The 23,189-nt window shown below is 39.9% G+C and overlaps 2 protein-coding genes across 4 annotated transcripts in view; both read right to left on the bottom strand.

Moving 5' to 3' along the window:
* Positions 1-1,556: 1,556 nt before the first annotated feature.
* fkbp8 (FKBP prolyl isomerase 8) lies at positions 1,557-8,884 on the bottom strand. The gene is made up of 9 exons (XM_017407449.3): positions 8,665-8,884; positions 7,954-8,214; positions 7,448-7,617; positions 7,250-7,338; positions 5,596-5,816; positions 5,192-5,364; positions 5,030-5,107; positions 2,896-3,033; positions 1,557-2,785 (listed from the first exon to the last, which is right to left on the bottom strand). The coding sequence occupies exons 1-9, from the start codon at positions 8,867-8,869 to the stop codon at positions 2,699-2,701; spliced, it is 1,422 nt and encodes a 473-aa protein (XP_017262938.2). The 5' UTR covers positions 8,870-8,884; the 3' UTR covers positions 1,557-2,698.
* Positions 8,885-10,190: 1,306 nt separating this feature from the next.
* The window catches only part of ssbp4 (single stranded DNA binding protein 4), an 89,173-nt gene continuing 76,174 nt past the window's right edge, over positions 10,191-23,189 (bottom strand). Inside the window, exons 6-18 of one of the 3 annotated variants that reach the window (XM_037974227.1) lie at positions 21,205-21,288; positions 19,139-19,265; positions 18,932-18,999; positions 17,850-17,914; positions 16,550-16,595; positions 16,420-16,455; positions 16,229-16,283; positions 14,585-14,655; positions 14,389-14,467; positions 13,983-14,011; positions 13,797-13,898; positions 13,089-13,110; positions 10,191-12,945 (exon numbers count right to left, since the gene is read on the bottom strand). In XM_037974227.1, coding sequence (XP_037830155.1) covers positions 12,908-12,945; positions 13,089-13,110; positions 13,797-13,898; positions 13,983-14,011; positions 14,389-14,467; positions 14,585-14,655; positions 16,229-16,283; positions 16,420-16,455; positions 16,550-16,595; positions 17,850-17,914; positions 18,932-18,999; positions 19,139-19,265; positions 21,205-21,288 — 822 coding nt within the window. In that variant the 3' untranslated portion in view covers positions 10,191-12,907. Of the gene's footprint in view, positions 12,946-13,080; positions 13,111-13,796; positions 13,899-13,982; positions 14,012-14,388; positions 14,468-14,584; positions 14,656-16,228; positions 16,284-16,419; positions 16,456-16,549; positions 16,596-17,849; positions 17,915-18,931; positions 19,000-19,138; positions 19,266-21,204; positions 21,289-23,189 lie in introns of those variants that run through there. The other 2 variants (XM_037974226.1, XM_017407354.2) reach the window with 2 other exon arrangements.

Raw genomic sequence — 23,189 nt, 5'->3', positions numbered from 1 at the left:
TTCCAGCTATACTGATGTGGAATTCGGAAATGAGGGTACGCAGTCAATGTAAACAAAGCACTTGTATCTGCGTACTTTACTCAACTACTCTGAGCGTAAATACGTACCAGTACAGCAAAATTGTCGGACTTCTCCATCCCAAAAGCCTCTCCCGTGGACATCATTGGCCTATTTTCAGTTTCCTAGTTCACAAATTCTGCTTACGAATTTCTAATTTAAGGACATATTAAACAGACACAAGAACAAAATTTGCACACTTGTTTTTTTTTTTTTATTATTATTTATTTTGTTTGACCCCTCGCCCCTCATTAGATTGCAATTAGTTACTTTAAGGACAAAGCAGACCACTCACGCTAAGGGGTAAAAAACAAAATAAGAGCTCGGTGGAAACTAGGAGCTTTATGGTTTATAATGATCCTCAGTGCATCACGAAACTCGATCATGTGCATGTAGGAATTACAAAAAGGGATAAATCACTTTTTCAAAATTCACTATAGGGACAAAAGTGTCAAATATGTATTTTTTCACCCCCCAAAAAATAAAAGACAAGATTTGATTCTAAAGAAAAAAGCGAGAAGAAGTGAGAATCATGAATTAAAATTCTTAAGTTTTTGTATTCAGACCCTAACTCAGTCCCAGAACCGCTGGGAGATATATATATAGGGACTTTCCTTCTAAAATGGAGAACATCATAAGTTGATTTTGTAGCATTTTAAACAAGCTCGGAATCACACAAAGGGCAGTAAACACCATTTAGATCGTTAGAGCCTGACAAGGCAAAGATGCAACACAGTAAACAATATTATCATTACTTTAAATGACTGATATTTCCTTAATTGTTAATCTAAACATAAATGCCCCATTATTGAACCAGAAGCACTTTAAGTGAAAGTAGCTACAAAAATACCTTCAGCCTTCACATGCCGTTACATAACTTTTACACATACATTTACATCATATCATGCCTATTTATATGTAAAACTTGTCCGAAGTATTACAGCTGGCTTATGATTCATTTGTGTTGCCCCCAAGGTAACAAGTTTAAAAAAAAAACAAGAGTCTATTTTATAGTATTGTCTATTTTAAGTGTGTGTTATACTGTGGGCTGTTTAAATGGGTGACACACTTCCTCATGCTGTGCAGAAATTACCCATCTGTAATGCGTAGGAAGAGGAAAATAATAGGTCATCTAATTATGCCAGCACAAAACATTACCTGAAAGAGACAGGAACACACACACACACACACACACACACACACAGAGCTGCTGGAAATCCAGAAAACAATTAAATTGTCCAGGTGTAAACAAATAGAGTTGGGGAAAATCACCCAACAGCTGACTGAAAGTTCTTTCGTTCTGCCAGAGGACTCAACTCAAATGGAAATTGTGCCACTGCGGACATAATTGATTAGCAATAACATTTCTTCAACCATTATTATTATTATTATTCCAAAGGCCCGAAGTGCAGCAGAGCACGTCTAATCACTGCTGGACACAGAACGGCATGTTTAGTTTGTTCAGAGCGGTCAGCAACTGGAAATTACAGAACAGAAACGGTAGTTTTATAAGACACGTTTATTTGTGATGAATACAAAATTAACAAACGCAGGGAATGCCAAGAACTCTTCCAATCAACTGGTTTGCAAGCAAATATTTATAGATTACGCGTCTTTTGCCTCCGTCTTGTCTATTGTCTACTCCGAGGAACGTTTGGTATCGACACGTTTACGTTCTGGAAGGTAGCGGAAGCAGCACAGAACGACTTTTAGGACAACTTTCCCTCGCGAACTTATGGTCCACCCAAGAACACCGTTCGACATTTGGTCTTAATCATCAAAAATCAAAGTATAAATTACTGATTTTAAATAACTCTTCCTTCATCTCCACTACAAAGAAGAACTCTGAGTGCCTTGATTTATTGCGCATACATGAGTAATAAACTATGAAGACATCCCTCTGCAGTAAACTGCAATCTACAACCATCAGTGGCACCTTTGTTATAGTTTGTTTTACTGAAACAAATTGTCGGGTGTTAAATTCTTTCCTCTAAGACTGCTGTATTACATAGGTCTCTATTACTTTGGTCAGTTTCTGTATATATGATCAGAATAGGATAAAAAACAAAAAAAGGAGAGCTAGATCTCTGTCCATCTTCTGCAGCTGAGATAAAAGGAGTAGTTTGATTAGAAACACTGTACCATAACAAATAAAAATCACATCTCTTGGATAATAAATATTATCTTACAAGCAGAATCTAATGTTTTGAAACTATTACTAAACTAAAGGAAACATAGCACAAAGCAATTTATTTTCTTTACCTAAAAGATAGTTCAAATTTCTTGTGTTGGAATCCGTTCTCACATATAGTTCTTTTTCTGTTTCAAATAATCCGTTTCCAACACTGGCTACTAACAACAAAAACATAATAACAAATTAAAACAGTGTCTGGCAATGTGACGGATGTGCATAGACCTACACAGTTACAAGGCTGGAAATACATTTCCTCATTTAGTAATATTACCATTTATTATTTGTCACGTATACTTCTCAAACATAGTAGAGAAAAGAGAGTGACAGTGAAGAAGCAATTGACCACCTGACATTTCCACCTCCTTTAGACCACAGATCAGAAGGCGCCGCCAGGTGTTCTTCAGTGTTTTCAGGCTCTTTCACTGCGTTTGACTCATCCAGCCATCGTTAATTTCTGGCAGCTATGACGACAGACAGGGCTACGCCACCGATGGCTACCGCTGTGGCACCGAAGAGCCACTTCCAGCTGAGACCCTGTAGGAAACAAAAGACAAGGATTGCACAATGAAAGACTCATTTTTCTTACCTCGACTGTTCGGACACATTTTAAAGCTGTTGCCATTCTTTGTTCGCGACTTCCTCACCCATGAAGACTTGGCCCGAGGTGTCTGCATGCTGCTGCTACTCGACGGGTTACCCAGCATCTTCTTATACATGGCCTGCTCTGCTCCCCTCTGCTCGGAGTGCTTCTTCACCAGCTTGGAGAGCTCCGCGTGAATCGTCTGCGCGCGGGAGAGACGGGACAGACACGTGCCGTGGGAAGACGGCTCAAACTTCACAAACTCGTGTGTCAATCAATACTGTTATCCCGATCTGCGGTAAGCAAAGTCCTGCTGCAGTGTAACAAACAACCAGATAAGGTGCCACATTAACACTGACAAGTGGTCTGGAAAACACAAAAACGTAGCCTTTAGAGTGATTTGGCAAACATGTTTTTTAATGATTATCTTGGTTTAAGAAAAAAAAAAGCTTAAAATGATTATATACACTGGGAAAATAATGCTTATTCTGTTCTTCACCATCTTCCAAGAAATCACTGGCTTGAATCCCAAAATAAGCATGTTTTTTAGCCCAAATGTCCACACAATTCTTCCAGGATCTGAGCTCAATTATTGTTCCAGCACAGACTCCGACATGAGTCACTTCACTGCTCTTAAAGCTGGTGAATGACTAAGCAAATCAATGTTAGAGACAAAAATATTTATACTTGCTAAGAGCACTTCAGACAGACTGAGCTATTGCTTAAGAGTCAACAGAAATGCTCACCTAATACTAAATAATTTGAGTATAAGTCTGCCAGTTGGGATCTGTAAACGGTAGCTTCAGTGTTTGCTTACAGGTCTCTGCTCTGATGATTTATTTTTTTAATACCTACTAAAATGATCCATTTACAGGAAAGTGTCTGGCTAGTGCACCTTCTGAAAGTTGCCACGGGTACTGTACCCTCCAGAAAGACAAAAAAAAAACCTGTCACAACAATGACTCGCCCCAGAGGGGAGAGGACAAAGTAGGTTAAGCAAACATGGAGATCCTGCCACAACCAGAATCCCTTTGTCCAAACACAAAAACAGTCAGCGGCAATCTAAACTGGAAATGTCAAGTCTGCGTGTCATTTCCAAAAATTAAACAAGCCAGACAAATAAATCTTTTCTAGTCCATTTGAGTTTAAGAGAGGAGGAGGAGTGACAAGCTTACACTGCAGTAAAAAAAGGAGAAAGAAAAACGCAGACAGTCTGTCAGCGCTTGGAGGAGAGAGCAATAGGGTGTCATTTTATGTGTCTGTCAAAGTCCTCGTATTGATTATAAAGGCTGCGTCGTTATTCGAGCAAAAAGACAGAAACGTTCACTTTATATCAGCAACCAACCTAAACACGCATAATTTTAAAACATGCACAGACATTGTTTTTTATATTTTATTGGCTCTAGAGACCTATTTGATAATAGTAAAAAGATAAGAAAGTAAGCAACAAAAGGAGAAAATAATAAAAATTACTTGCAGCTTTTATTTAACCCAACTAGTTCATTCAGCGGCCTAAATAAAGATGTATTACTCCCTGCACCTTAGCTTTGTTGTGCATATTTTATTTTTTATTCTAGCTAACCGTTATTTAATCAGGGAGTCCCTTGAGATTAACGTTTCTTTTTCAGAGACTTGGTCAAGAAGGCACACCATTACGAAGTTATAACGTGCAAATCAGGAAATGAGGTTCCTGGATATCCGCTATTCAATGATTTAAGTGTTTGTTTTATGAGGTAGCATTCGAAAGTGTAATAATACATCGCATTTCTGTGTTGGCTAAAAAGTGAACAGGCTATGTGCTGTTTGACAGATTGGTGTAGGACTGAAGTGAGGAGATTTGGGCGTAAGTAGCATGCTGCTGCAGCTGATCCAAGAAGCCCACACACTTGAATATGCTCTGAAGAGTGGCCTTGTATAGCCACAGAACCATATATGCACCCGGCCGCTTAATCAGGAGAGCAGAAACAGTGGCTAGGCATTAGATATGGCCGGGGTGCAGGGCGAACCTATTTACAGCAACAACATGAAAACAGATCCTCTGAAATGATGAATCAGCAGCAGTACACCTGACCTTCGGCTACAAACTCATTTATATTTTACCTGATGGCGCCATCTACTGGCCATAAGAGGGGACATTCATTTCCTCGCGCCAAAAGATGCATTTTACCAAATATTACCAAGATGAGGCCAAAAGCTACCTTGTTGCTTGGTTCCAGCTTCAGAGCCTTCCGTAAGGTTTGAATGGCTTCTGTGTATTCGCCTTGCAAAGCCAGGACCTGAAGCGAAGACACACAGACGTTATCAAGGAAGCCAGACACCGTCCAACGAGAAGAAGCTGAAAGAATGAGTGCAACACGCGCCTTGCCCATGCGGAAAAGTGCTTTAATGTTGTTTGGGTGGTGAGCCAGCGCCGAGACGCAGGACTTCAGAGCTGCATCGTAGTGGTCCAGCTTCAGCTGAGAAGCAGCCATGTTGTTTAGACACTTGACTTTGACATCCAGCAGCTCATTCTCCTCCTCGGGGCTGATGTCAACTGCCCCAGACAACAGAAAAATACGTCATCAAACATTTTATATGCAAAAACAAAAAGAGCATCCAACTCTGACTTGTTTAAATTGTAAACGCTTCTCATATTTTTGAACAAATTTTGGTAAAAGTTTTTTTCTTTCAGAAGTAAACATAAAACTTCCATTAATAGCTATCAACAGGGAGGAAATACGCAATAACTTGTTTACTGACACCTGATCTTTGATGTGGTTCTCACCTTTGGAGCTTGACTCTGTTATCTGCAGGGCAATGCTATACGAGTTGACAGCAAACGCATAATCCCCACGCTGATAATGCACGTTGCCCCGCTCTCTCTTACGAATGGCCAGGGTGATTTTCTCTGACGGGGCCAGCAGCTCCACGTCTGGTGCATCTGTAGCCTCCAGCAGCTCCACTTCTAAGGACAACGCAGCGTTTGGTGGTACCTCGGGGTCAAGGCTAGCAGGAGAAAGATAAGCCGAACAGATTCAAGGACGCGAGCAAAAAGGGACATTTGGCCGATGCAAACAAATTATTTTATGTCCCAGCATAGGAAGTAAAGCTCATTTAGTTTCTTTAACGTGGTTCAACCTTCAAACCTTCAGATTTTATGGGATTTAATAGTGCAAAAATGAAACTTAAGGCTCAGCTTTAAAAAAAATAATAAAAAATTCTAAACACTGAGTGTTTTGAAGAAATCTTAGTTTTTATTTCTGTCTTTGAGGATTAGACTTCTTATACACTGATCCAATCAGCCATCAGAAATGTCTGTAAATGACTCTCTTGTCTTCTCGGTCTGTAAATTAACCTCAACAATGCCTGACTGTTTTTTTTACAGTTTCAACTAGTAATGCTGGACACAACCTTTAAAAACTAGAATGTGCAAAAGTGAGAGCTGCCAAGACAGCTGAGGCTGCATAGTCTGTAATGGTTTGTAAAAGCATCCCATTTGTGTTTAAAATCAGTCAAATCGATCGGACAACCTTTATTTATCACAGCAGTTGCATGATTTAGGCCTTTTATCATGTTTATTTGTATTTATTTGTAAAGAACCACACACAACAACTTGAATCTCATCAGTGTACTTTGAATTAGAGAGAGTCAGAGCCTTTAGTTTTCAACCTCTTCTCTGGATTCAGCTTCCTGTTTGAGTGAGACACCAACACCCTCTCTGATGTAAAACTGAGGCAAAGACTAAGTTTACTCACACTTAATGGCATATTGTGACTATTTTACAGATTTATCCGTGTAATGCTTAATCTGAGACATTTTTATTGTTCTAGCCACCTCTGATTTCTCGCTTTTGTTATTTATAAATTAGTACTGACTGCAAAGTGTGTTCATCAGTACTGCTACTTTTTAAAAATGTATCATTCTAGTTTTGTTTTACACTTTACTGCTTTTTACTTCTCTTCTGCTGTGTTTGACACTTTGGATTGCATCTGAATCTGTTTGTAAAGCCCTTTATAAATAAGGTTGAGAGTGAACACATGCACTGTACTTAGAGCTGTCTACTTGTGACAGCATAAGCCAGGATCCACGTTAGTGCCAGGTTTGAACAGGGTCGGAGTGTCTAAAGCTGCAATTACTTGGCCAACACTTGTCAACCCCAGCCACCGCAGCTTTACTTGTCTGTAGCAGGGAGAGGTGGAGAACACTTTGGATTGCTTTGTTTCTTCGTAAACAACGTGGTTTAAAAGTTTTAGTTCGTCAACACATCCCCAAACCCATTCCATGACATCAGCAGTTCTCAGATGTAAACTAGCAATGACTTGATGCTGCTGTGGAACCAGCATCCCCGACAAGCAGTGGGTTTTATGGTTTATTAAAATCCACAGAACCTACTGAATATTCAGCACCGGCTTCGAAGTAGTTTAAAAACGTTTCCCTACCTTCCCCGGGCACCATATGCATATTTCGCATCAGTCTGGACGAGTGCCTTCTCCCCCATTTCCATGAGCTGCACTGTCAGATCCAGCGCCTAAAGGGAAGCAAGTGTATCTGCAGCAAATTATACTGATACAGTCACATTTTTTAACGTAAAATCAACAAAGAACAATACAAGTAATCAAACAGAGAAGCTTTTGTACCTGAATGACATCACCATCTCCCATAGTGAAAGACAGATCCTGTTGCTCTTCTACCAGTGTCCCATCCACCAGGTGTGTTTTAAGATTAATCTTTACGTTCTGTCCTTTCAAAGGCCGACTGTCCCGTCCCTGTCCCGCCTCAAGGGCCTTTTTCTTCAGCTGGTCGTTACCTGCAGGCACACAAATTCCATTACTTCGGCTGATAAAAAAAACAGGTTTTCAGTGGCTACAAAGACATTTTAAGTTCAAGTTGATTTAAAAGTGACAACACACCCTGATGTAGTTGCTGTTGATTAGTGTATGGCTATGTGAAAAATGTCAGGTGCCAGTTTGTAAAGTTGGTTCATATATCTAATATAAGTGGCTGCAAAGTTTTTAATGAGTTAGCTTTCCTTACAATAAGTGAAGTAGTGTCCCTATACTTTGCAAGATCCACATGCCATGCAGATCGAAACAGGAATATTTTCTACAGATGTGTGTCGTGTTTTGTCCCACTTCTCACATACCCAACACATCCAGCCAGCCATCAACTATGCCTGAGAGTTCTGGTTCTTCTTCTGCGGCTTTCTTTCCCATGTCGTCTGTGTTTTTCCCCTTCCCACCCCCAGCATCTTCCAAAGGAGGAAGGTCGTCGTCGACGTCTTCCTCGTCTAAAACCTCAAAGTCTTCCCCGCTGTCCAGCAGCGAGGTCTGCCCAGTCTTCTTAGCAGCAGGAGGAGCACTTCCATGTTCGTCTGAAGCGTCCATTGCAGTCCTTAGCACATCACCTTCATGTGGAAGACAGGGAAACACAAGAAAGTGTGCACTTGTTGAATCCTGACCAGATAAAAAGCCGTGCAGCCTCGTCACGTGTAACAAGTCATATGATAACTATACCCCAAGAACGTCGACTAATTGAAAGATTGTTTTAATTTTAATAAGTAACGTTGTAGCAGTTTTACGAATGATTTACACTCACCTGTTAACTGTCGACAATAAAGCACGTTTCCAGAAGTTTCTAACAAGTGTTTTTTTCTTTCCTGCAACTAAATCCCCAAGCGGCTAGCATGCTACTGCTAACGCAACTAGCATTAGCAGTAGTCTATCGAGCCAGTTATTAAACATCAAATTAATGCTTTTGCTCTCGGTCTCACGGTGAACCAATGCATCTGTCACTTTCACGCATCGTGAGCGAAACTAAATGTGAAAGTGTTAATTAAAAAACAACAATTACCGACCTCCAAATGGTCTTGTTTTGGTCCTGAGCTGCAGTGTCCCCTCCGTCCAGCTAATAGTGAAGTTCGCTTGACGTTTAGAAGCTGAGGACCAATGATAGGAGTGCGCGTTGATGCGCGTTAATACGACGCCAACTTCGTCACCGTGCTTCCTGTTAACCTTGAGCTCTTCAGTGTTTAACCCGCTAGTTCCTGGTGTCCACCACATGTGGACAAACAGCTTAAAGAGCGAAGAGAAATTAAAAATGCATGCCATGAAAGAGCTCGGGTCTTAGGAGGTTTATTTTACCTCAGAAACATAAAAGAACTGCACTTTAGCTATTAAAAGTTAGTATCATAACTAAATAACTCCAAAAAAACAAGTGCTGAGGTAAATAAATAAACCTGCCAAGCACAGCTTATGTAACAGGACACATATCTTTTTAATGCAACATTTTATTTTTAAAATAAAAATGTGTGCTAAAAGTGAAATTAAACAAACAATCAATCAAACAAACAAACAGCAATACAGCTTTGGGAAAGGAGGGAAAAGAGAGGAAATTTTTACTGTTTTTAAAGCAACAAATGCACTTTTGTATAATTTGATTTTTCCAATAAGATGTCCATGACAATGCACAAGGCTAAGTTATTTAATTTGACTTTCCAAATCAATGTCTTAGAATTAAACAAATGAATAAAACAATATATGCTGCGCACATAGCTATTGGCACCATTCACTTACATTTGAGGAACCTTTTTTGTCAACAGCCATAAATAAATAAATAAATAAATTTGTAGTCACCTCTCAGCTTCTTGCATCAGTTTATATGTCACTTTTATACAGCTATGCATTCCAGAGGGCTGAAAGAAACTTTCAAGGTATTTCAATGGGATTTAGATCAGTTCACAAAAATGTTCTGTCTCTAATATTTAGTTTTTCCAGCATTGTATTTCCCTTGGGTCATTGCGCTGCTGAAACACCAGCAGGTGCTAATCCTTTTCCTTATACTTTTTAAAATTTGCCTATAAACAAAGTGATGAATTTCGCTCCAGCAGAGTTCTAACACTCTTTGACACATGTGATTAAAAAAGGCTAGTGTAATAAGCTCCTTTTATAAAGCAAAATCATCATTCTTTGGTTAATGTCATGCAAATCCTTAGTTTTTTTTCTTATTTTCTTTGTGAAATTAGCTAGTCAAGCTAAGCCACTATTGATTAAAAAAAAAAGCTGTGCATTTTTATCTGAATACAATCCTAATTCTGCTAATAATGGATGGAAATAGACACAACTCTTTCTTTTTTCTCTTATTATAAACCTTTTGTTTCTATTAGACAGCAACTTTTAGAAAATTTTTCTGTCACTGTTGTTACTGAGATGCCAAGTTATCATAGCAGATATGATTTATCGCGTCTAACCCTAACTTTGGATTCACTAGATATGAGCTTTTTACCAATTAATATGATTTTGGGGGGACAGCTTATCATCAGACAGCATTTTCAGGTGTACAAGTGAAACAAGTCCTCAGAAGAAGAAGATTCACACAGCAAGGAAAAATCAAATGACATTTATTATTGATGCATTGTTTCTTTTTTATAAGCAAATTATCTGTTTTTCTTTTAGTCTAAAAGAACTTTACAATATAAAGAAACATACAAAGAACATCTTTATTACCTACACAAGACACCTAAATCCCTAAGACAAGAATCTCAACTATCCTACCATGAAATACAAAGCAAACCCAGGAGACAGACTGCTTCATACTGAATACTGCCGTGTCATTGGAGAGGACCATGAATAGTGCAGGGGAATCATTTATATCCCCCCCCTTAAAACCTCAACCCTCCCTAAGTAAAATAACCACAACCTCCCCCCCTCCGATCAGCAAATCTTCCTAATGGTACAGTATTATACATCACAATAGAAGTACAGAGATGGCCAACGATCAATATACACAGAGGACTGAGAGAGGATCAGTGAGAGAGCTTTAAACTATACAGTGCTATTACAGAGTCAAATAGCAAAGGACACAGTTTTTTCCCATAAGTATTACTTTTTGATCTATTCTTTTTAATTTAAAATGTTCTCTTCAGATTTTTTTTTTTTAATTTTAAAAGTTTACTTAAATTGATAAAAATCCTTCATATTAAAAACTGCAACATGAGGTCACGTTTTTTTGTGTGTTAAGATGCCCTTTGGAAAACCTATTCACATTTTTTTTTTTTTTTTTTTCCTTTTTCGAGACCAAAACAGTAACATGTGACTGAAACGAAAGGAGCCGAGGGGCAGAGCCAGGACGCTCTCTGTCCTCTCTCTGTCCCGTCCTCCCGACCACACAAAGTCTTTGTCATCAGTCAGTATGTGTGTCACTGTCATTTATACATTTAGCCACTTTACAGTATTCTATAAATTTAGCCACATGAGCCAAAAGGTTAGCACATCCTTCCTCTATGAAAAAAAAACATGAACAGTTTTATTTATAATTTACTTTCAGCTGTATTCATTGGTAGTGACTGACATATCAAAACATGTCAATGATATCAAAATGCATTATACAGTATTTACAAAAAAGAAAAAAGAAAGAAAGAAAATGAAAGGGTGGGGTTGTGGAGGAAGGGAGGTGTGTGTCACTACATCCAAGAAACACCGGAGAGAGTGATTCCCAGGCCACGGATCAAGTCCTGGAGCGATCCCCGCTGATATCTGAGTACGATCTGTTCTCGATGATATCAGTAAACCATAAATACGGCAGCATCACCCACAGAGGCTTCAGCGCTGCTTTAGTTATTGTTTGTTTGCTTGCAGCTGTGATGTGGGAGCTGCAAATGTGGTGCCAAGATAGATAGTTTATCACTTTGAAGGAGCAACAGCGAGTGCTGATAATATGTCGCTATGCTTCTCTTTGTGTTTTATCTGAATGCACTTAAACAAACTGCTGAGAATAATCCACAGAATGGAAATTAATTTGTTTCGACAATCGTTCCTCTTCTCCTACTCAAGGTGCGTCCCACTGCGTACCCCCGGGTCCCTTTCTGAAGGTAGCAGTAAACAGGAACTCCTTGGGGACGGCTATTTAGTCCACTTTGTCTGAAAGCGAATCATCAGAATGTGTGAATTTAACAAAAGAAAATCGGCTCCAAGAATGAGTCAGGAAGTCCCACAAGCTCTCTGCCAGTCCAAAAGAGCTCTGCATGAATCCTGGGAGGAAAACGCTGCCACTCGGGAGTCATGAAACAGGAAGGAACGACATTTTCTGGATTCACAGACAACTCGTAAATAACAAATAATAATAATAATAATAATAATAATAATAATAATAATAATAATAATAAAAAAACAAGCACAATACAAGCTGATTATGCTGTATTTACAGACAAGAACAAATCACAAAATGCTCTCAGTTTCTGTCTGTTACTGAAGGTGAAGTGGCTCCCATCCTGACAGTCGGCTTATCGCGTCACCGAAGTCACGTCCCAGCAGTAAAAGAGCTGCGCCAGGGCTTATTTCTTTGGGACGAGGCAGATAAACAGCTGATCATCCACGCGCTTTAGACATCAGCCCTCTGCTTCAACTCTTCAGATATTACCACCTCACTGGAAACCACTCCATCACCCGACTGCACTCCTTATGAGAGTTTAAGGAAAAATGTTTAAGGATTGAAAAGAGCCAAACTACGCTGAGATGCAGTTTCACAGAGAGGACGTGCCTAAAATGAAACCAAATGTGCCAAATAAAAAAAAATTAAATGGTGTAAACAGAAAATCCTTGTGTATTCCTCGAATGTGTGCTTCTTCTGTCACTGCTGATGTTGCTGCTGCTGAGGCGAACTTTGCAGGAAATCATAACTACATTAGCACAATCGGAACAACAATTTTATCATCTACAACAAAAAAACAAAAAAACCCCAAATATTTAATGAAATCCTTCTTGCCTTAAAATACCATTATTAGTTCATCCTGCCACAGGAGTGTTTGAATGATGGTTTTCTGTCCCATGTGAGTCGACAACTGGGTGTCCTCTTGATTTAAAATGATGGTGTTGAAGCGGGGTACACCTAATTGAAGAGGGTGATCTTGACCGAGCCTGAACGCCGCCCGGCAACAAGAAAAGTTTCTTAGTCGGAGGGTGGGTGGAGGTTCAGGCTCTCACTGTCTTCGGGCCCTTGATGGATCCCAGTAGGTGAGGAGAAGAGGTGAGGAGGTCCTTCCTGCTGTTTGGAGGCCGTTTCATGCTCTCACACCCATGTTACAGGCAGTGAGATGTGGGGCCTTAGGGGAAGTCCCGCTTGCCAGGGCAATCCCCAGGAGCTGCATGGCACACCGTCCACAAAGAGGAGGAGAGGGAAGAAGAAGGAGAGGAAGATGCAAGACACAGCGGGGTAGTTGGAGAGGGAGAGATTCAGATAAAAGGAGATGAAGAAGTAAAAAAAAAAAAAAAAAAAATCACACACTCATCGTCATGTTGGGTGAATACTGCAAAGAGAGAAAAGACAGAAGGGAGAAATTATACAGGGTTTTCTCAGTTTTAGATGTCCACGATGCATGCTGTTTGCAGCAAATGTTACACATTTATCTTTCTCGCCTTTAACTCACATGTTTGTAAATTAAGCAAAGTAGAGTGAGGGGAATTTTTTTAAATCTTTTTTTTCAATGAATTTTAGTTTGCACTGATGGTTCATGAATCACTTCATTTCTCCATTCACCAAAGAAATCATCGTGTCTGTTTTGATCATCCTGCACATCTGTTTATGAAGTAGGCAGAGCTGATTTAAAGGGCTAAGATTCAGTTAGTCTCACTTTAAAAGTGTGAAGCTTTTATGTGAGTAAAAAAAAACATGACACTGCTGCATGGCTCTGTTGAGTTAAGCTTGTCCAAGCTAACTTTGAAACACACCACAATTCATAAAGTATAGTTTGTTGGCAATAAAAACTAGTGTTTTTCGGTTTCTTTGTTTTTGTTTTTAATAGTAGCTCAGCAATTTTTAGAAACCAAACTGAAAAGCCATAACTGGTACAGTTTTGGGTTGAACTTTAATGTTATTTGGCCACAGTCAGAGGTTGTCACACACAGGTCACCATGGATAATTGAAATCTTATTGACTTCTCCCTGTACACCGATTCAGATTTGACTTTCCGCGTTTGTTGCGCCGTATACTCACACTTTCACTTTGGAATGGGTTTAAAAAGTTGCCTGCCATCTCGCCGTCATCCCGCGGAGTGCCGGGGGGATTGTTCATGCCTGCCATATTGTTGGGAGAATTCTACAATACAGACCAAAAAGAAATGAGGGGGGGGGGGACGTACAGATAAGACAAATCGACAAATATCTAGTCTGTTAGTTTTACCTTTGGCAACCCATCCATGTCACCAGAGCCTGTGATTAGAAAAGGAATGAGAAAGAAACCCATTAGCATGAACTGATAACAGTTCAGGATGTCCTGTACAAGCAGAAGCTACTACTAGTCCTATCACAAGTAATGGCCTCTAATTAAGCTATTTGTTTCAGATACAGATGAGCAAGAACTTCACTGGCTTCGCTGATCACATCACACCCACAAGATCAATTGGCCTGCTTCCTGCTCCACTAATCTGTTTTAGCTTTGATCAATACTGAGCTGAAGCAGAACACTTCCTATCGCTGCCACAGGAGGGCAGAGTCCTCCTTCTAAAAGCCAGTGGCTAAGTCCAGAAACAGATTTCAGAGAATATACTCAGAGGATATGAGTATCTGCTACTTAGACCGTGACTCACCTAGTGATCCGTTCATATGATGCTGCTCCATAGCACCCATTCCACCCATGGGCCCGTCTGGACCTGGTCCCATCGGGAACTAAGGAAAAACAATCAAGCCTGTTTTGTTTTTGTAATAGTTCAAATGAACTCATGAGGTGTGGAACCTTCATGAAATGTAAAAACTTATGAGTCAAATCTGAATAAAAACACTTACGTTGGGTCGGTTTCCACCAGGGCCGATGGGATTCATCATTGTGTAGATGTTTTCACTTGAATTTGTGGAATCTGTGAAACGGCAAGGATCCAGGTGTTTGAAACAAGAAGAAAGAAAGTCATTTTTAGAAGGAAAATTTTATAAAATAAGTTGGTTCGTGGAAAATGGTAACACACAGAGAAAAAAATGACCCAGAAAATTGACCCTGTCTTTCATTCTATTTGATATTATTGCAAAAAAGTGTAGAAAACATTTTGCAACAGCTCAAAACCACATATACTGGTACATGATGCCAGTTCTCTGCAATGCACAATGAAATAAATCCCCTAATTCCTTAGGAAATTAGATATGGATACCCTGGCAACAAAGCAACAGCCAGTACATGCTGTGTCACTCCTTGTGTGCCTGTCTGCCTATTCTGAAAGATTCAGAAGGATAAGGTGTCCTTGCTCTGACACTGCAGGTAGCATATAGCAGATAAGAAAAAACAAACAAAAAAAAAGGAAAACACGTCAGGAGGCAGACAGTATTGTATGTTCAAAACGCTTAAGAAATCTCGCTTTTTAGTGTCCCCGAATGCCACTCGTGTTGTCGTGACTGTGGCAGAAGGGGGGGTGCACATGTGAGCTGTGCATCTGTGAGCGGGGTCTGCGTGCACGTGTTGCCGTATGTGTGAGCGCACGTGCCTGGCGACTGCAGTGGAAATATGGTTTCCCGCCCTGCGCGCGTCTGCGAGCGGCGCCGAGAAAAAGGTTGCCCCGCGACTTATCACAACAGAGGTATGCATATAAATAATAAATGGTGGACATAAAAAGGAGCTCTTGGCAGGCCAACAGGAGCAGGGTGTCTACAGGATACCAGCATTATAGTGTTTTGTTCTCGGCCAGTTCTCTGCAAAAACACTTTATTGATGAGGATGAATCAGGCAGGTGATTGTAGACCAACATGCCTCTGCTTCCCTTCGAGACATAGCACCGTGCATAAAAAAAAAAAAAATGAAACCACCTTCTTTATACTTTGCCTCCAAAGAGCCATGAAAACTGATTTCTATCAAAGTTCTTCAGACTTTCATTAACAATTAAATTAACAAAAAAAAAAAAAAAAGGTGAACAAATGTTTTTTTTCTGTGGCCGGTGGTTAATACCACAGTGTTTTAGGCTCCGGTTTATACAACACTGGTTCATTTCTAGGGTTTAAAAGCTTTTTTTAATGCCAGAATGATTTTTAAGTAGCTTAACAAACAACAACAAAACATTTCTTTGAAAATGGTCAAGTACAGGACAGAAAATAGATTAATAACCAAAGTTAAAATAAAACCTTTGAACGTCTTTGGAAAACTTAAAGAAATGAGGGATGCTTTTTGCTCATTTATCCTGAAGTAGCTTTTTCTGTCGATTGAATACAAAAAAATGGAAACTAAACATAAACTATGTCTTTCTGTAGGTCACATATAAAATATATAGTAGATTTATTTTTTGTTTATCTATATTTTTACCTAAATAACATGAATCTGAGCTCTCCTTGTTTTACTCAAACACAGGCGTATCTGTCAGAAATCAGGTTTGATGACTGTCAGACAAACCCTCGTTGGTGAACAACGGATAAAAGAAGAGATCAAAAGGCAAACTGGAGCGTCGAGCTCACCTCCGGGGCTAGGCATGATGGGAGTTCCTGGTGGGCCACCTCCCCCTGGAGGACCCTTAAGGGGTTAGGAGAAGAGAGGGAGAGTTATGAGCGCTGAGTGCATCTGGATGGCAGCGTGCCACTTAGAGATCACAGCATGACAGGTAATTTATGGCTCGCGGCGGAACACGAGTTCATGACGGGACACTTACGACGTAGTTTCCTGGAGATGAAGATGAATAAGCTATCTGTAGAGAGGGGAAAGAAAACACGAGGCACAGTTATTGTAAACACACTCAGTCATGACAGAGAGATGATGTGTGGAGAGACAGAGTGACTCACTGAGTTATTGTTGGGGTTCGGCCATGGACCTCTTCCACCAGGACCCCTGAGAAAACCAACCAGAGAGGAGATTTCATTTCTCACTCCACTTATTTCTGCATCTTAAACCACGATTTACAGCGTGTACTACATTATAATACACTCTAAACTGATTTCTACAAACAATGCAAATAAAACCAGCTTAAATTACAAATAAGAATAAAACATAAAGTATAAACTATTAGGAAACACAACATATACAAACAATCCTGAGAGCTACTAATGATCATATTGAAGAGTTACACCTAAAATGGTAATTTAAAAAAAAATCTAATCAATAAATGATTTCAACTCAATGCAAGTCAAGGAGGACAATCAGTCAGGTTTTAAGATTTCAACAATAACTTTATTCTCTGATTATTTTCTGTCTTTAACATTTCATAGCCTTTTTGCAATCTTGTTGACTTTTTTTTGCAAAAACTTGGTAAGATTAACAAGTGAAATCAAGGATTCTCTGTGGTTTTTCTTTGCACTTTAGTTCTTTTTTTTGTTTGTTTGTTTAATTTAAAATTTGTTCCGTTAGTAGCGTGTGCTTTATTTGTGTACGGCTGAACACAGTATTTTATGAAGCAGACTGAGGTGGTGGGAGGGCAACTTCTGCAAAGCTTTGGAATGATTTTCCACTCTTTCAGACGGGAGGAGGCATATTTATCAATAATCATTAAACCCCTTATTTTCAATTAAACACGTGACCTTTGACACACCTTTTGTTTTATTATAACACTCAGGTACTTCTCCCTGTCGTGCTCTAAAATGACACTGACAAAGTAAGATTATGAGTAAGAGAACTGGGATTGTAAAATTTAAATGATTTTTTTTTTAATCATTATATTTGTCTAGGAAGAAAAAACGAGTCTCCTCAAACAAATGTTGTAGTTTGTGTTTTGGCAGCTCCCTTCTTCAGGGGTTGCCACTGCAAGCAAACTCATATGAAGGATTCGGCAACTGTTTTACGCCAGATGCCCTTCCTGCTGCAACCTGGGCTCGAACCTGCAGCCTCAGGATTACAGGGCACTGACCACCGAGCTACTGCAGCCCCTGTGTCCTCAAACAAACTAAAAACTTATTTGAGTTTTCTTTATGTTCTTTATGTCTGTTTGTAACCTAAATAAACCACAACACCTCTGTTCTTCTTATAAAAGCCACGGTCCAGTTTACTGACTTTTTTTCCAGGTCTGACTCAAACAAACAAAGTCTCAACTGAATGGTTTTGGGAGTTAAACAAAAAACTACATAACTACATTTCCTTCATGCTACTTACATGTTCATGCCTGGCATCCCTGGTCCCATGGAGTTCGGAGGAGGCCTCATCCCTCCGCCGTAGTTCTGCACAAAGAAGTGAACACAGAGTCAGCACAAGAGAGTCACACCTGCTCGGCCCAAAGGTTTGAATCTTAATGAAGGTCAGCAGGGATCATGTCTCCCACTAACTAGTGTCTAATTATGTGCGCCGTGTATGCTGTGTGTGTGCGTTTCTGCTCCCTTCTGCGCATTTGCATGTATCTTGTCATGACTGCCCAGTGGGCGGGTTTGGCCGTCGCCGCGTGTTTATACCCGGGTCTGAATGTGTGTGTGACTGCGCGATAGAGCAGGGGGCCAGGCCACGGAGCTGCCCCGCTCAGAGGAAGAGTTTTGTTCAGCAGACGATTACACTTGTCGAGCAGATGCCACGCCAGCTGCTGGCGCGCTCGCTGCCAAAGTCACGGCAACGGGATGGCACAGAGAGAGGCCGGAGGGCACGCGGAGAGCGTGCGTGTTTGTGCGAGGTGACGCTTTGTGCTGTCTGGTAACAACAACTCAAAGGGAAACTGTTCCTTGAGCGCCACAATAAATCACATGAACACAAATCAAAGTGATAAAAGGAAACGGCGGCTCCAGTTCTTTCGGTGAAACAAGTTGGTGGGAACTCGCTCGTAGCAGTATGAACACCAAGCCTCCGTTAATCAGCGAGAACTGAACGTGTTTGACTCGCGTTAGCAGTGGGTGAACGTTGGTCAAAGCCAAATTACTAATCAGAGCAGTTAAGGGCAAAATGATTAGGCGGGCCAAACTAAAAATTTCTCTTCAGCAAAGGAAGAAAATTATCTCCTCACAGTTCAAGGACTGCTGGTTTCAAATTATCAAGTTTTTTTTTTTTTTATGGATGCTCCTAATGAAAGACAACTAAACATTGGTTTAGCTTGCAAATTGTCAGTTTGAGCATCAAGTGTGACTGCGTGGCAGCTGCGGAGAGAAAATTGGCTGGTAGAGTGGCAGGAGACCATCACAGGTCGTTACTCTCTTTAGCACCAGTTTTGTTTGTCCCAAAACAACAGCTTTGCCCTTTGGTGTGTTTTAACCCACCTGTGGACCCATGCCGCCCATGCCTCGAGGGGGATTCATTCTCATCGGACCCCCCATGTTCGGATGTCCTGCAGTGATACACAGATCCGTTAATAAAACCATAATCATACAAATGAATTGCTCTCATTTGGAGAGACATGATGAGGTGTTTCCAGAAAGTAAACAGGAGCCGTTTCTCTAAAACAATGCCAGCATATATTTTGGTACCTTGAGGTCTGGTGGGGTCCAGGCTGTTTGGAAGGAGGGGCTGTGACCCAGGGATGCTCCCTGGAGGCTGATTTGGCATACGGAGGGAGGGTCTCGGGCCACCTGGGTACCGCGGAGACATGAATGGCTGCAGGAAGGACAGGGGCAGGACACGGGTCAGCTTTAGATTCACAACGATCACAAGCAAAACATGTGTTTGTGTTTCTTGAGTGAGGGGCCTTTAACGAACTTCAAGCAAAATTCCTTTTACTTTGTCTTTATTGAGATATACAAAATTTTCAAACCTATTTCTCTATGTGCAAAAGTACATACTACAGTATATATTTTCAGTTCTTATGTATGTGCTGCATTTATTTGCTTCAAGTACATGTATAGGCACAATTTATTATTATTATTATTATTATTAGTTTTGAAAGTCTGGAATTAATATAATAGAAATCTGATTTTTCTTGCAGGAAATCAACTCAGAAGAACAAAATGAACATATTGTGGGTGAAGCTTATTATCTTTTATCTATTTATTTGAATCTTTTTTTTAAGTTAGAACACTAAACCTCTTTATTATTTTCCATTTTATGCATTTAAAAAAAATGCATTTCTGTACATTTTTGAGAGATGTCTGTAAGACTGGATCACACTCAGGCTGGATTAAAAATGAAAGGTGTGTTTATAAGAATCTAACAACCCTAATACCAGACGACTGCACACTCAGAGTTAAATTGAAAAAAAAAAATTAATAGAAAGGCTTTTTTTCCTGTTAATTGTTATGTTTTAGTTTCATAAAATATTAAAGTCAATATCACAATATTACTAATATTATTGTTTCAGGGGAAGTTCAGTCAGTTACAAAAGATTCAGAAAAGCTGACTCTCCTAGAGAATATGCTTACATGTCAGCAGGGGGAGCTATTGTGTTGAAGAATAAATTACTGCTGTACTTTTGTCACATTTCCCAGAAATAGGGGCTTGTCATTGCATCTTGGGAAGTAAGACCTCAGGTGGTAAAAGCCATTAGGATAAAGATAAAGGAAGACAGACAAGTGACAGTTACAGAGAGAAAAAAACATGCAGACCGTCCAGCAACACGGAAGAGCAAAAATGAAGGCTCTAATGTGCAGCAGGAAATAAGGGATACAAAAGGATGGCTACTTGATAATAACACAAGCACACAAAATGTTCTCCAGTGTGTTTATTTTGTGCCGTACAAATGTACAGAACATCTTCCTACCATCTGAGAGCAGAGCTACAAGGATTCTGCCCGCATCCAGAAACTCGTGTGTGTTTCGGCAGAGTGGGGACAAGAACAGGCTGGCCGGGACACGCACACAGAGCCGGCGCACAACTAGTGAATAATGTAAAGCTTCACAGACAGATGGTTCGCAGAATTACCTCTGAGAATACGCTGCTTCAAAACTACAAATAGCCACAGCCAGCGAGCCACATTTCAGTGTCGGCCGATAAGAATTAGATCTGAATTCAATCTAAGTGTTTTAATAGAAACATAAATGCTGATTGGATGAGAGCGGTGTGTTTCAGCCGTGGAACGTGAACACTGAAATAGGTTTGTTTCATTTTGACACAGTAATACCACCGAGAGTGGACTGAAGAGGTAATTGTACACTGTGTGTTTTCTGTATCATTGTGTTTGTTTGGGGCAAGTGGAGGACAGCTTATGTAATTACACTTAGTGCTGGAGGCAAAGACTGACTTACTACTGTTTTCTTTCTCTTCACTCCACTACTTCCTCACCCTCCCCGAACTCCTTCCTCCTTCGACCACATTGTGGTGGGTTTGTGCACGGAGAGCTGCACAGTGTCGGGCTGTGCTGCAATATTAATGGTCTATTGATGGACTATGGGATGGTGAGTGCTGGGCTGAGGGAGAGAGGAGGCCCTCCAGATGCACCTCCGCTCCTTACAGCCAGGCCAACACAGCTAAATTATTCATCCAGTCCACCATCCTGGATGCTGCCTGTCCTGCCCGGTAGTCCAACAAGGGACCCAGGCGCTGCTTGTGTGTGAGAGCGACTGCGAAGGAAAGCGCAGGGAAGTAAATGTTTCTGTCTTACCTGTCCGTGAGGGCCCATCATGGGATTGCTGGGGTTGTGTGGGGGAGGCTGCGTGTGAGGGGAAGGCTGAGATCCTGGAGGGCCCTGGAGAGGAGGCGATACAGAGATGTCAATAAAGTGCAACTAAGAATGTATCAGGTTATATGCAAGCTGGAAATAAAAGACACTCGCCACGACGTGTGGCCTTTGTCAGACTAAAAGAAAGATTTGATCTCATGATGTAGCTTGATTAAGAGTTTTCTTTAATGTATATATATATATATATATATATATATATGTATATATATATATATATGATATTAAATTTGTCTAATGGGTTATTAAAGAAAAACAAGACAAACTTACAATAAATCACACTTTCTTTTTGATTTATTCCATCAAACTTTCTTTTTTTCTTATTTGACTATGACATCAACCCCTAGATTTGCCTTCATGAAAGAAGAATTGGGTGCCTCTAAAAATCAGAAATAGTTAAAACTCTTATTGTCTCCTGTTTGGATGCTTTTTAAAACTTGAAGACCACCGACTGCAGCAAAATCCAGCTGAAAGACTTTGAATCCGCTCTGTCACTTTTTGTAAGTCATTTTCATTGTTTCACTTGCATTAAAGAGAAAATAAATAACAAAACTAATCTGCATTGCCAATTGGTCATCTGCCAAATCATTATCTTAAATAACAGAGTAGATATTGGTCTAAAATCAGTACATCGTAAAAAGAAGCAACAAAACAAAGGTAACTTTGATCGTATGTAATGACTTGAGAACAAATACTTGGAAATTTTTCACGTTTTGGTCAAAACTTTGCAACCAAAACAAAATAAAAATGAAAGCACCATTCCCTAAAGTCATGCACTTCGCCTATTGCCTTGCACAGCAAAGTTTTAGGCAAAGACGTTAGGAGATCTGTTAGTGCTCAAAGACTGGAATGACTGTCAGCTACTACCACACCAAGTTGTAGCTCAATATTTGAAATATTGACTGACTTATAATCATTTTTTTGTTTTGTTTAGTTGACTAGTTGTGGCGGCCATCTTAAATCGAATTGATGCCAGTTAATAGATGTGCATCCAGGGGTGGAAATTAAAAGTGGCTGGTGGACAAAATTTTTTTACCAGCCACTCAAATATTTTACCAGCCACTATTTTTTGTTGTGACAAAAAGTAATTTCATATGATGATGATAATGGAGGTGGGTGGAAGCAGTTGTGGTGCCCTACAAGCTGACACTGCATTGAAATAACTAGATTTTTCTTATTTAATTTTTTATTTTAAACCATTAAAAGATGCATATCTGTACATAAAAGATTCAGATAAGTGAAATTTATTTCTGTGGAGTGTTTTTGAATTATTTTTTTGTGCTTTTGTAAGTTTTTGTATGTAAGTTGTAATGTTTTTCAGACACTTGCTGCTTTTGATGCATAGATCTATTTGTGCTACCGGCTTAAATTTAACAGGTCGGATATTCTGATGAAGGAAGTGATTTTTGTGGTTTTAGAAAGGTTTTCGTTGTGGATATAAATTGTTCAAATGCTATGCCAAGCATAACTCCTAAGCTTCCACTTCAGTATCCGATGATATTTAACATTAACACGAACCGCTATAGTTTTCGGTTTGAAAATCTGACGAGGAAGCACAGATCGTAAGAACACCAGCCGTAGGCGTGAACGCACACTGACCGACGTCATGACGTCATTGACTTAGTTAAAAAGAAAAACGTTAACTTTCGGTTCTTCCCTCGACTACTCTTGAAAAACAGAAAATAAAATAGCTTCTCATCACAACACCTAATTGGTGTTAGACTGCATGTAATCTGTAGTGGATCGAGTGCATCATATGGGTTTGCAGTGAACTGCTGTAATATTTTTATTATTCAGGCGGTTTTCTCCGCCTGAAGTGGTATTTCGCTTTTATCTAAATAACATTCGGGTTGAATGTTATTTAGATCATTAATTATCCAACAACAACCAGTTAATTTACCAACAAGTCT

The sequence above is a fragment of the Kryptolebias marmoratus genome, linkage group LG24, assembly GCF_001649575.2.
Source record: "Kryptolebias marmoratus isolate JLee-2015 linkage group LG24, ASM164957v2, whole genome shotgun sequence".
Lineage (NCBI taxonomy): Eukaryota > Metazoa > Chordata > Actinopteri > Cyprinodontiformes > Rivulidae > Kryptolebias > Kryptolebias marmoratus.
The sequence above is the reverse complement of the archived record's forward strand: the minus strand, read 5'-3'. Positions and strand labels throughout refer to the sequence as shown.

Excerpts from the sequence above, each read along its gene's own strand:
- fkbp8 (XM_017407449.3), bottom strand. The coding sequence starts at position 8,869 with ATGTGGTGGACACCAGGAACTAGCGGGTTAAACACTGAAGAGCTCAAG. Across the intron at positions 5,817-7,249 it reads GCATATGGTGCCCGGGGAAG|CCTTGACCCCGAGGTACCAC; the intron begins GTAGGGAAACGT and ends TTCTCCTGCTAG. Across the intron at positions 5,365-5,595 it reads AACAGAGTCAAGCTCCAAAG|TTGACATCAGCCCCGAGGAG; the intron begins GTGAGAACCACA and ends TGTCTGGGGCAG.